Here is a 13,891-nt window from a genome sequence, read left to right on the forward strand (position 1 = left end):
ACACACTCGAAAATCCATCTGATTGCGAATGTTGCTTCATATAAAATTTCAAAACAATTCAGTCTAATATGTACAAGCTACTTTTACAGGTAAATCATATATATTATGCTTTTTCAGCGGTGTTAAAGATGACAGCACTTATCGTACACGGCAGTGTCAAGGCCAAGTTGCTGGAATTTTCCATGTGACCACTGCACCAAAACTTTTGTAGTTGAGTACCTACACTTACATACTTAATAATTAGTTGTGTTTCAGGTATGAGCGTGATGTTATCTGATCTTATTTAGACAGCTTCAACCATAACTGCGATTCCCTGACCGCCTCCGATGCAGGCGGCTCCGATCGCTTTCTTAAGACCGCGGCGTCTGAAAGTAAAGTAATTGTATTAAAATAATATCTTTTTTTTAATTATTATTTCATCACACTTGCACGTAAATAATATGATTGCATGCAGGCTAACTTGACTATTATGTCCCAAATAAATCCCTCGGGTCTTTTCTTCCCCTTACACGACCATGGCTATAATGAGAAGAAAAAAGGCCCGAGGGTTTTATTTGGGGCATTATAGGCAAAGGTAGCCTGCATGTAATCATACTATTTACGTTCTAGTGTGATGAAAACGATTGTGTAAGTGTCACGGGCATTACGAATCTCGACTCCGAAAGCTCTGTCTTCATCTTTCTAATAGTCTCGTTCGTAATTCCTTATTTACCGCCCTTAATACACAATATACTATTATAACACTCCCATTAACTTAGTATTACAAAAAAAAATTAAAAAACCCAAAGAAAACTTTCCACTTTGGAATGGACGCGAACTAGCGTCTGTTGCCTAATTGTGGCAACAGACGCTGGTTCGAGTCTAACTTTGTATCAATAACAACAAATATGCCATTTTGCCAATGAACTAACCCGATTAAGAGCTACATTTGGGTCTTTTCAAATTATTACCTGAGCTCATGCACCAAGTGTGCAGTGATTCGGGATCCACTGGCACCAAGCGGATGTCCCACTGCAGTGGCGCCGCCGTTCGTGTTCAGCTTGGCCATGTCCAGTTTTAGCGCTTTCGCGCAAGAGAGGGTCTGGGCTACGAAAGCTTCGTTGATCTGTATATACAAATGAAATCAATATCACTTCGTGGTCAAGTGGCTTGAACACGGGGATGGCGACATCTCTGAGGTCCCAGGTTGGACCTCCGGTCAATCCAGAAAAAGTAACTTTTCTATATCGTCGGTGTTTTATAGAATTTGGGTTTTAATTAAGTTTGCGTTTCAAAATTCAATTTAAAACAGGACGTAAATATTTGAAAATAGTCGTGAAAAACTAAAACATGCTCTCTGAAAAAAAATCCAAAATGCCGCTTTCGCCCTTTCTAGAAAACACTGACGATATTGTCTCGTTACTTCGGGATCGGAGCAACGTCTGTGATGATGTCAAATATTTATATATAACTTATTATCTGAAAGTCCGTACTCAAACCATAGTTTTTTTTTTTTATACATGACAGGCAAATGACTCCACTCCACCTGATGTTAAGTGGAAAGTGGTATCCAAACGCGAAGGAACCTAGTGCAGCGATGAAACCCTCACTGCACTAGCCACCTCCACCCTGCCTGCCTACAATATGCCTCTTCACGCCTCGTTTGAAGGACCCCATATCATAAGAGGGAGGGAAGACATGTGCCGGAAGGGAGTTCAATTTGTCAACCGTGCGGCAGAGAAAGGAGCCACCAAACCTTTTAGTACGCGATGGAATGCGGCAGGTAGTGAAACGGTGACTACGAAGGCCAGCACGCGTGCTTCTGAGCAGGAACGGGGAAGGGGGGATGAGGTTGAACAGCTCTTCAGAGCACTCACCATGGTACATGCGGTAAAAGGCGCTAAGCGATGCAACATCTCTACGCAGTTGCAGAGGTTCAAGGCGTGATGAGACCTCGCATAGTAGTAATAATATAAACAGAATAGTCAAATTGTCTACGAATTAAAGATAAAAACTCATTGAAAGCAAGTTAACCCTGGGATAGTAACAGATTTTATTGAAACGCGAATGGTAACTGGGGTGACTGGTCACCCCAGTTACCATTCGCACCTTCACACCTTCAAGTAGTGAATAAAACACAGTTTTTAAGGAATTAACTTTATATTTAATTATTAAGCAAACAAATAGGAACTTTTTTCCGAGATCAATCAGTTTTCAATAAAATTAAACAAACAAAAACATTAAAAATATAATCTAAACACAGCTCAAACAAATTTCTCTTCTATGTTCAGGACATACTGGCTTCTTGCATTTTGTGCACACAATTTTGACTTTTTTATCATTTTTACGTGGGCACAACACACATCTGGCTTGCTTCTGTAATTTTGAAGGGGGTTCGCCTTCAGGAATTTCTTCTGGAATGTCAAGAATAGCACGTATAGTGCTAGCCAATTCGCGAGGTAAATTTGATTGTAAACGTCTTTTCATATGTGGCTTAGCCAACTGCAAGGCCATATTTTTTAAGAAACCACTTCTATACTTCTTAGCTGGTGTATTAGGTTTTTTAGCCTTGAGGTACAATATCATAGCATTGATGCCTGCCTGATCTAACATCCCAAAGAAGAACCTGAGAGGCCAGCGACGGGTGCCTCTGGCTGTCGAGTAATTATGCATCATTTTATCAAAAGTGTCGACGCCTCCCTTCGTAGCATTGTAGTCATCAATTATGATTGGCTTGCTTGTAGATGGATTTATTTCTTCTTTGTAATGCATAGTAGACAGCAGTATAACAGACTTGTTAGTCTTAGGAGTAAAAGATACTAATGTCTTTTCTCTATCAAATGCAAACTGGGAAGACAAAGGTTTCTTATTCTTGTTCGGCAAAAACGAGGGCGGTATCTCACGTTTGTTTTTACGCAATGTTCCAATACAAGTCAGCTTGTAATCCTTCAGTAGTAAATCAGCAAGTGGCACTGATGTAAACCAATTATCAAAGGTTATGTTTCGACCAGATCCTTTGATGCTATCTGCTAATTTTGTGACGTAGTCTGCTGCGGACTTTGCTTCGGTTCCCTTGCCTATATAAGGGATGGCATCAAACATATAGTAAGTTTTAGCGTCACAAATAGCTACAACTTTCATCCCGTATTTGTCAGGTTTTGAAGAAATGTAGACGCGAAAGGGACACTTTCCTCGAAAACCTAATAACTGCTCGTCAATAGTTACGAAGGCGCTTGGCTTGTAAGACTCTTTGCAACTGTTGATAAAGATTGTCCAAACTTCTCGAATTGGAGCAAATCGGTCTTCTTTATGACGACTGTCTTTGTCATCAAATCTTAGACACAGAAGTAGAAATTGATATCGACTCTCAGACATTATAGACTTGTATATAGGTCATTAGCGACCACATTTCTTTAGTACTTTTTCTATTATCTTTGTTGATAGCAGAAAAGAATAATAGACCAATGAGGGCTTGGATTTCAATCGAGTCAGTTTGATTAGTATATCGCTGATCTTTGTACTTAGGAGCACGTCTTCCAATCTCTTGATTGGTATACTTTACTATCAAATCAATTGGCTTAGAGAATAATAACATAAATGCATCTTTTTCATCACGAATACCTTCCATAATTGCTTGTGGAGTTCTCTGGAGGCTAACAATATTACGCTGAGGTGTTCTACTTGAAGATGGTGCAACAGATGACCAGAGGTGGCCATTCTTTCCTCTTAAGGCATTACCGCGCATTTGTGACAATGGCACATCATCGTCATCTGAGCCAGAAATTACATCCTCTTCATCCGAATGCACTGAGATGTTGTCTTCGCAATCTGACGTTTCTTCGGTCTCAAGCATCAAAAATTCTTCGTCATTATCTTCATCACTATTATTTAGTATATTTCCAACCTGTTCATCACTTAAAAAATCCATTTTTTACCTAAAACAATACATATTTAATTTGAGTATGCAAAAAAAATTCACACGTAAATAGTAACAGGGGTGACGCGTCACCCCACACATACCTATATCTCCGAAGCGACGTCCATTCGCTGCCCGCGCGCAACCGTTACTAATTGCGAACGACAAAACAAGAGAATACATGAAATGACAGAAAGAGACAACAAATCACATTCGAGATATTAGCATGTGATTGGTTGTCTGGGGTGAAGAGTAACCCCTGTTACCATCCTAAGGTTAAAGGTGGTGAGTCTAGAACCTGATCGTAGTGGATGCCTGGGGCTGTGAATAACGGTGAACATTTGTTGTTTGAAAAATTATTCTAAAGAATCTTACCTCAATCAAATCAATATCATTAAGAGACGTGTTTGTAACTTTGAGCAAATTCTCAATCGCAGGCACGGGACCAACGCCCATGATACTGGGGTCTACACCGACGTACGACCAGCCGACCAGTCGGGCGAGGGGTTTCAGGTTCTTTGCTGCGTCTTCGCTGGCCAGAACTAAAGCTCCTGCACCGTCACTAATACCCTGGGGATAATGTTTTAACATTATTACATTGTTACAGCTAGGAGACGACTGCAAAGTGTCCGTGACTGAATAAATATTATTAGGTTGCCACAATTGCTAATTTGTCAGCTTGAAGTTCCAAAAAGGGAGCATAACGAATTAAAAATGACATACTTTCCGGTAATAGTGTTCTGGCTTGCTTTGATAAAGTAGATAACGTTTTTGCAATTTTAATGCAAGTGTTTAATGTTTAACTGTGTAAGATTAATGATCCGTAATGGTGTTTATTGTAAAATCAGATAGGTACAAAACCATGTTAAAATACATGATAGCGAATGCGAACAGGTATGGGATGTAAATTGTGAAAATCTTTGAGTTAAAATTTCAGTATTTCTTACGCAGCAATGAATCAGGCTTTAAAATATTAAGCAAAACGTGACATGAGTAATGTAAAACAAGACCAATATCGACCTACCGTCTCGGCCAAACCTTCTTAAAAAATATATAATAAAGTAAAATGGAAACACAAATGCAACTTACAGAAGCACTTCCAGCAGTAACAAGACCTTCCTTTTTAAAAACAGGTGGCAGCTTCTTTAGACCTTCGAGTGTGGTCTGTGGACGAGGATGTTCATCTACTGAGACTTCCACTTGCTTCTTTTTGATGGTCAAGTTCACAGGCTCAATTTCTGCTTTGAATACTCCGTCATCGTTGGCTACCGGCACCACACAGAACGTTAGAATGTATTTGGATGTTAAGTAACCAGCAATAAAAATACTCATTACCTTTCTTCCATTTCTGCTGTGACTTCAGAGCGAAGTCATCAACCTCGTCTCTAGTAATTCCAAATTGACTACCAAGTTTTTCCGCAGTCATTCCCATAGGAAGACCACAGTAGGTATCAGTGAGACCAGCCCACAGGGTGTCTTCGAATGCATAGGTACTGCCCAGGACTGTGCCAAATCTGACTCCTCGCACGGCGAAAGGAGCTTGAGACATGTTTTCTACGCCACCAGCTAGGGAGATTTTTGCTGCACCGGTGATTATGTCCTGGTTATCGAAATTATACTTATCAGAAACTGTGACCCTTGCAGATCTAAGTTCGCCACCGGTCATGTTTTCATACCTGTGCACTGTTTACAATGGACTGGAAACCAGATCCGCAGAGCCTGTTAACACCGAGTACAGGACGCTCCTTAGGGATGCCAGCCTTGAGTGCTGCATGACGAGGCGTGTATATACCGTCGGTTTGAGATGCCTGGGAATCAAAAGTTGCTGGGTAGCTATACAATGTATATGATTGATTTTTATGATTGCGTTCGTTAAATGTTTCAACTAATACGACGATACGACGCGTGGAAAAGTATTTCCTCGATACAAAAGTATCATACTCACTGACATAACTTGACCAACGACAACAGTGTCGACCTGCGTGGCCGCAACATTGGCCTCTTTGAGAGCAGCGTTAAACGCATACGTCTGCAACTCGGTGGCCGAAGTGTTGCGAAACACGCCGCCAAATGTGCCGAAAGGGGTGCGTTTGGCGCCCACGATGAATATTCCTATAGAATAAAGAGTAAAACCCTATATTAACCTGTCTCATTGACGGATGTTTAGGAGAAACTCATGTTCTCCTAAACATGAGCGCATAGGATTTCCTTAGGTCTGTCTCTAAAAGGCTACGTACGACCACAAAAAGAACGAATTTTCAAAATTGCGACATTTAGCAAAACCAAATAAAAGCAAGCACAATAATAACTTCCAAATGTATCTAATAGAACAGCACAGCAGGAGACACTGCATAAGACCTCGTGGAATATTACTTAGCACAACATAAGTACCGAATACAACATCTGGACAATACATATGTTTTATTGTCATTTATGTTTTAAATTATAATACTTCAATAAAAGTAAAATACTATATATATATATGACGTCGCATAGTATCAACATGCGCTTACTGTTCACCCACAGCTTATCACTTTGGATGTTAACGAATATAAAGGTAGATTACATTTATCTGAATAACGAGTGACGGAGATTTACTTACATTTAAAATGAATTAGGATTTCATTGACGGTGTTCTACGTACGTTTGTTGATCCACAGAAAAACCAACAAATGCAGTCCTATTCTTTGGAAATAAAGTTTAAAACTATTCTAACGAATATCATTAATAAACAGTAAAAGTGTATACCATATATTACACAATATACCACAAGTTCCCTTGTCTTTTACTCGAGTACTCCAGAAGAATGTTCATATCACAATGTGATTGATGCAGTGGCCGAAATTTAGGTTGGCAGAAAGATTACAACCTAAACTTGAACAGACTCCAGGTATTGACATCATAGGAGTGTCAAAATCGGAGACTAGGCGCTTAGGCGCATAGTTCCGCAGGATTTCGTTCAGACCACGGTTAGGGTTTCTCGCCTTGTTCACTTCAAAAATGCTTCATGTTCTGAGTTGCCCTTTTCATGGATACCAGTTTCTTTAAAGCATTTCTCAGTTTTATTCGAGAACGAGTTTTAAAGTAACGAGCTTTGCCGAATAAAACTTTAAAACACTGCCCTGTAAACTTGGCAATTTCGACATACGATATTTTACGTAGGAGCGGTCGAATTTATTTTCGTCATCATTAACAGCAATAACATCATAATCATCGTGTAAGAGAAATCTCTTAAGACGCGCCATAAAGATAAGTTTTAGTTTTAAGCATCTAATATTTTACTTAATCGATTCTATTATTGCGCGAGTCGAGTGGCAGAGACACTTGTTTTATTTGAGATATTTTTTTTTACAAACGTAATTAAAACCATTGAAAAAATGTACACGGTAGACTATACGTGTACCTACTATTTAGTTTAGTTGATATAAAAACAACTTTGGCATAATTACATAAAAGACCTTTTGAATACAGCGGTTTTCTTGAAAAATTTCAATTTTTTTTTCTTTTATTGTTTAAATTGTTAGGAATCGTGATTTCACACTATAGACTAATCAGTTTTATCCTCAATTTTACTATATTATATTTTTCCCAAGGCGATTGATTCAACACTTTCACTGTTATGCTGAATCAACCAAAGCCATCATCATGTCTCTTAAGTCATCAGCAGCCATCGGCAGCAAACGTAACCACAAGCATACATGAAGATGATAGCGCGTGGGTTAAATTGTGCTCCGCGATGCAACCTGAGTAATGCAAGTATGTCGTGTCCGTCTAACATCTGAGTATTTATGCACTAAGGAATAGTAGATGAGTTTACTTGAGAAGTTCGTGATAGATCAGGTAGCAATTTGTGTGCCAGTGTGGGTATTTATGAGGTGTACTAGTCCATAAATCCGCTGTTTATACATTTACCTATTGTTAATTCCCTCAAAAAATCGGAATTAACAGAGAGATGATAGTTGTGTGAAATATTTTAAGTAATGTTGCTACTTAGTGATACAAACTCCTTGTTACAATAATTTATATTTATGTTATGCATTGTTTATGCTTTCAAATTTTGTTACACTGGTTTGTTGTAGACTTCGTTCACGTAAATAAAATGCAAATTTTGTTACGTGAAGTTTATTCAACCAATAAAAGTTTTAAACTTGGGTCATGGCGCCGGTCACAAATTAGCACAAGTTTTTTCGAGTTTTTCATATCCGGTCAATGTGATTTACAGTAATAATTATTAGTACTTATGGACAGCAAACTTATTCTCCACGAATAAAAAAATTGGTAAGGGAAAAAATAATTTATCTACAAAAGAGGTAAAGTGCAGAAAGCGAGAAAAACATCAACACTGGAGTTTGACCCCAGTAGGTTAGTTTAGTAATGTAATATAAAATACACGTTTCTAGTATTGATATATTTATAAATTGATATAAAAATAATTACTTACCTTTTGCAGCAACCGACATTTTATGTGAACGTTATATTTTACCTATAATTATTAAAAAAATACTCAGTTGACGCGGCACCAAGCTCAACCGGTTCAAATAAATGAGTGAAATTGAGTGAATAAATGATTGCTACACTTAATTTTAATAGCAAGAAGACTGAGTAATTGAATGATGATGTCATTGACGTCATAATTGGATGATGTGATAAATGATGGAATGAATGAAATTGAAATACGGAGTTGCCATAATAAGAAAATTACCTACTGATGGGGTATTTTATAGGTCGAACCTAAAACTTGCAATCAATAAAAACTATCTGTCGAATGAAGTTTATTTATACTATAAATTAATTTCAAAACATACATAATCAATTTCAATGATTTTATGTAGGCTAAAAAAATGGAAAATATTCAATGTTAAAACATGCTTATAAGAAAATAACCATCAATGTTTAGTGCTTAGAGGATGGGAAAAAAATTAGTTTCCATAGGCCAATGTTTAGTGCATTAACCAAACCTGGCATTACCAAGTTTGACATTTGCCTTTTCCCATAAATAGCCAAAAAACGGCAAAATTCTCTTAGTTTTATCAAGAAATGCTTATGCAATGAGCGATGGTCGCTCTGTAAATGGTCAGCTGAAGAAGTACGTGTTCCGCGGCAAGTCTACAACCAACGGCGATACTCGAGGTGAATATTTGGAGATTGTGATACCGGAGCTTCTCACCGCTGGTTACTCGTTCTACACGTGGCCTTCGGCGCCGCTTCTTGCTTGGTACCTCTGGACGCAGAGAAGACACTTACGCGGGCTACAAGTGCTCGAATTAGGCTGTGGCACTGGCCTACCTGGGATTTTGGCCGCTAAGTGTGGTGCTCGTGTCACGTTAACCGATAGTGTTGCTCTACCTCGATCGTTGAGGCATTTAAATGCTTGCTGTGAAGCTAATGGACTAACTCCAGGCCGAGACGTGGAAATTTTGGGCCTTGCGTGGGGCCTGTTTCTTGCAGACGTACATAACCTCCGTCCAGTAGACTTATTACTTGCCTCAGATTGTTTTTACGAACCGACACAGTTCGAGGAAGTGTTATGCACCGTTGCGTATCTGCTTGACGGTACTGACGCGCGTTTTTTGTGTTCTTATCAGGAACGCAGCGGCGACTGGTCGGTCGAAGCCTTGCTGAAGAAGTGGGGACTTAAAGGATCGCTGCTTGATTTGGACTCGCTGAGCGAAAGCTCAGGCGTCGACTACAGAGCCTTAATAGGTGATCGCTCTTTGCATTTACTGGAAATTGTATCTGCATAGGTTATGGCCAGCACCGCGCGCGCAGCCCGCCTGTATGTAGGCAACCTTCCCTGGACTGTTGGTCATCGTCAACTGAGGGAATACTTTGCTCAGTTTGGCCCTGTTCAGAATGCTAGAGTAGTTTTTGATCGTTCCACTGGCCTAAGCAAAGGCTATGGTTTCATAGAGTTTGTGAGTCCATCTTCAGCTGCTGATGCCACCAACAAGCAAATTCATACTCTTGAGGGACTCAATTTAACTGTTCAGCCTCAAAATAATTAAAAATTCCTCCCATACAGTAGATGTAATGGCGAAGGCACTAGATTACTCAGATTCAGATTTCTCTGATGATGATTTGTCACCTTTGGACATATCCTTTAACAAGGCTGCTGATCATTTGAAGAAAATAACCTCAAAGTTAAACAATAATCAACTTTTAGAGTTGTATGGATACTTCAAACAAGGTTTAGAAGGGGAGTGCAATGTTCCGAGGCCAGGTTGGATGGATGGGCGCGGACGTCGAAAATGGGATGCTTGGAAAGCTCTGGGAGATATGCCAAAAGATGAAGCTAAAGAAAGATATGTAAAGTTAATACAAAAGTTTGATCCTGATTATGAATCACCTGAAACAAAGGAAAGTACTGGTCCTAAAGAAACATGGGTGGCTGTATCTTCTATGCTACATACACCAGAACCTGATTTAAATCTCGATGAGCTTTCCATTTTGGATGCAGCCCGGGAAAATATGGGTGACATGATCACAGAACTTTTAAAAAACAATCCTGAGTGGAAACATGAAAGAGATGAAAATGGGTTGACTGCACTACATTGGGCTGCAGACAGAGATGCCACTCTTTCACTCACTGCAGCCATAAAGGGGGGTTGTCCAATAGATGCTGTAGATGACTGTGGTCAGACCGCCTTACACTATGCTGCATCCTGTGGCCATTTAAAATCAACAAAGATTCTTGTTGATGCAGGTGCATCTTTACTAAAAGATGAAGAGGATTGCACGCCTAAGGACTTAGCAACTGATAATGAAATCCGGAAAATTCTGGAGGGTGCTGAATAGACTGTCTTGTGCCAGTTTTAGTTAGAAGTAATATTGTGTTTCGCTCACAAAATATGTAGTATTATTATGGGAATAAATGCACTGACATACACTGCACTTAGTATTTTATTTTAAAAAAGTAATACACACATATATCACAGAATTATTTTATTATTAATAGAAAAACATGCTTTTGTAAAACAGGTTGACAAGACTGTAGAAAGATGTAGCTAAGCTTATAGGTTAACAACTGAAACAAATAAAATGAATTTGCGAAGTTTTTTTTACATCTGTACTATAAGGCTACCTAACACAAACACCTATGAGTAATCATTTAACTCGAATACAATGCAGGAATAATTGAACATTTTGCTATTGCACACTATTTTGAACCCTAAATTACGATAAAATAATATGTATAATTCACTAAATAAACATTTGCAAATTACTTGAGTAGCTTTCTCTATAAGTCCGATTAAAATTTATTGAAACAGTAAAGTTAGCGAGAAATTTAATCTTATTAAAACAACCCTACTAACAGTGACTGTAGACTTTCAGTGACAGTTGTAAAACAAATAAATTGAATTTTTACAACCTATATGTATTACTTTACAATTACTTTTCAATTTTAGGTCAGGATTAAATGTAAATTACAATTTTGATGGAAAAAACTTTTTTGCAGTCTGATTCAGAAATTTTATATGCTGTGTGGTGTTATGTTTTTATAATAAAACTGAAAACCCTGGATATGGCAAGAGTTCCCCTGAGTTAATAAGGAACTACAGGGTCAACCACAACGCGTTAAAATAGTAAACACAAGAAACTTTAATATTGCGGTATTGTACGGGGTTCCACAGGGTGCAATCTTTGGCGCAAGTCTTTTCCTCATATATACTAATGAGCTATGCCTGCATAATCCCAAAAAATAGAAGGATATTCTCATTTGTCCACACCATGGTGTTTGAAAATATGGACCTACTTACAATAGCTGAAAATAACATGTGACATAGTTCTCAGGTTCCAGAACAGTCTTTAGTATTTAAATGTTATCAAATTTCAGATTTTAACATTTAGAATACTAAGAACCCAAACAAATTCATAGTTGTCCCAATTTTCCAATTCATTCCAAGTGCTCACTGAAACATTTAATTAAACACCCTATCATGTCATGGGGGTTTATACAGATGCCTTAAATAGAATAGAAACCATTTATTACAACCTTGACTCGACTAGGGTTAACTTGATTACCAGAAAATCTAAACACATTGTGTCACAAAACATTCCTAGCAGTTTACCTCAGCTTGCGTCAGTCGATAATGTGGTATTGTATCCAAGTTTGGATTGATACGTATAAAATAAGACTTATTAATGTAGGCAATAACGGCTATTGTACTTGTCAATAATAAATATACTGCTATGTTATTTTTAAATAACTGTTATTATAAACTGTTGTCAGCTATCCTGTTGTTGTTGACTATTAACATAAAACAAAATGGCTGTTGTCGACATCTGGTGGCTGTTAACTATCACATATTAAAATCGAAATTATTCAAATTGCATAAAGCACAAATCCGTAGTTTCAAATATGTGACTTATAACAATAAGATAACAATAACATATCCAATGAGAAAGATAACTGTATGTTGTGCACTCAAAGATATAGTAAGATTTGCAACTCGTAGCACCGTGAAATAATTTGAATACCGCCATTTCTCTGACAGCTATTGCTATTGTGTACTTGTTAGTTAGCACGATGCAACAACAGAATAACAGGATAACAACAGCAGGTTAGCTAGTCGTTCGATAATGAGTTATAAATTGTGTAAAACTAATGCATTACATTATCTGTTATCACAATAATGACCACATTACTTATTACCAGGGATCGGAATAGGTAGATTTTTTTTAACCTAAATTTCTAGGAACATAGAAAATGGAGACTGCCTTATGACAATATTTTTTAGGTCCTGGACCTGTTCGGGATTCGGGAAATCTTTTAAGTATATTAAAAATTGACGTAATTGGGGACAGGCAGGTACAATATATTTATTTTAACTTTGCGACACAGTCGGTCGGATCAGCAATATTGCGGACATTGGATTTTTTTCACAATACCTTTCCAAAAAAAATGCCAATCGAGAGATCCTATTGTTCTAATTAAATATCGTCGTATCACATTTTGCCATAAATGTAATAGTTTTGTAGGAAAAAATTGTGTATTTTTTGTATGCGACCATACTTTTAGTGCCCCATCATTACAAAGTTTTAGTCGATCCAGTTTTGGAATCACTACAGTGATTATCTGAAGTAATAACAAAACATCAGTATGAATTCGAAACAGTTGTTTTCATTTCCTACTGAACCAAATAAACACGAAAAACCAACCAATTTAGTTTTATTTTCCTATATGTGAAACAAGAGACTTTATTTTAAAACAGTTTTAGTTCGGAACCCTAAAAATTGTAACAAGATTCTTCGATACAATTATTTGTTATCAATGTATTCAAAGTCCAATAAATAATTCGTGATTTCTAAAATTCCGGGATGAAAACATTGTGATTATCATTCCGGTATTTCAGAGTGCGGTAATCAAATCAAATCATTTATTTTTTTGTGATACACAAATTATAAATTTGTTACAAGAATGAATTTTGATCACTGTGATCCGCCTTATGGCATACAAAGTTTTCTTAGGTTTAGTAATTCTCATGCAATAATTTGTAATATTATAATCATGCAGTCCAATTAATGCAACCTAATACTAATGAAACATAATAACAATAGTAAAATAATAATCAATAACAAATTTAATAATAAGGTATATTATCCACTCCACTACGTGTACTGCTCTTTGAAGTTTAGGTAAATATACTCAATCTATTCCGATATTACTGTCTATTATTGTTTATATGTCGCACCCTTTTTTATTTTAAAGAATGCTGGCAAAATGTGTTAAGCATGCAGGAGTTTTCTGATTATGGCATGAAAATCGAGTCAAGAAAGTTAAAACATGTACCTAGAACACGAAGAGTCGTTGCGATAGTTCTAAGATTTTGCAGGAATATCCATAAAACAGAATGTTAGTAATACAAATCTTATTAACTCTAATTAAATGTATTAAGTAACTGTTTCCAGTTTGGCGGGAGATAGTCTTTTGTAAAATGTATACTTCTAGAAAACAAAATTAATGATTTTTTTTGTAGGAACTTTTCTAAATATTCT

At 37.3% G+C, this 13,891-nt stretch overlaps 4 protein-coding genes across 4 annotated transcripts; 3 read left to right on the top strand and 1 right to left on the bottom strand.

Annotated features, from left to right (window-relative positions):
* Nucleotides 1-276: 276 nt before the first annotated feature.
* Nucleotides 277-8,438, bottom strand: LOC113231162 (3-ketoacyl-CoA thiolase, mitochondrial-like). Its single transcript, XM_026465363.1, has 8 exons — nucleotides 8,337-8,438; nucleotides 5,841-6,007; nucleotides 5,572-5,703; nucleotides 5,231-5,495; nucleotides 4,985-5,160; nucleotides 4,271-4,465; nucleotides 951-1,105; nucleotides 277-365 (listed from the first exon to the last, which is right to left on the bottom strand). Exons 1-8 carry the CDS (start codon nucleotides 8,353-8,355, stop codon nucleotides 284-286), a joined length of 1,191 nt encoding a protein of 396 aa, XP_026321148.1. The 5' UTR covers nucleotides 8,356-8,438; the 3' UTR covers nucleotides 277-283.
* Nucleotides 8,439-8,943: 505 nt separating this feature from the next.
* On the top strand, nucleotides 8,944-9,673 carry LOC113231120 (methyltransferase-like protein 23). The gene has a single exon (XM_026465290.1). The coding sequence runs from the start codon at nucleotides 8,944-8,946 to the stop codon at nucleotides 9,637-9,639; it is 696 nt and encodes a 231-aa protein (XP_026321075.1). The 3' UTR covers nucleotides 9,640-9,673.
* LOC113230696 (SRA stem-loop-interacting RNA-binding protein, mitochondrial-like) lies at nucleotides 9,618-9,933 on the top strand. The gene has a single exon (XM_026464739.1). It carries the CDS (start codon nucleotides 9,643-9,645, stop codon nucleotides 9,898-9,900), a length of 258 nt encoding a protein of 85 aa, XP_026320524.1. The 5' UTR covers nucleotides 9,618-9,642; the 3' UTR covers nucleotides 9,901-9,933.
* Nucleotides 9,898-10,781, top strand: LOC113230695 (acyl-CoA-binding domain-containing protein 6). Its single transcript, XM_026464738.1, has one exon. It carries the CDS (start codon nucleotides 9,926-9,928, stop codon nucleotides 10,688-10,690), a length of 765 nt encoding a protein of 254 aa, XP_026320523.1. The 5' UTR covers nucleotides 9,898-9,925; the 3' UTR covers nucleotides 10,691-10,781.
* Nucleotides 10,782-13,891: the final 3,110 nt, after the last annotated feature.

Source organism: Hyposmocoma kahamanoa, unplaced genomic scaffold, assembly GCF_003589595.1.
Source record: "Hyposmocoma kahamanoa isolate Upper Pololo Valley unplaced genomic scaffold, ASM358959v1 64, whole genome shotgun sequence".
In the NCBI taxonomy this organism is placed as follows: Eukaryota; Metazoa; Arthropoda; class Insecta; order Lepidoptera; family Cosmopterigidae; genus Hyposmocoma; species Hyposmocoma kahamanoa.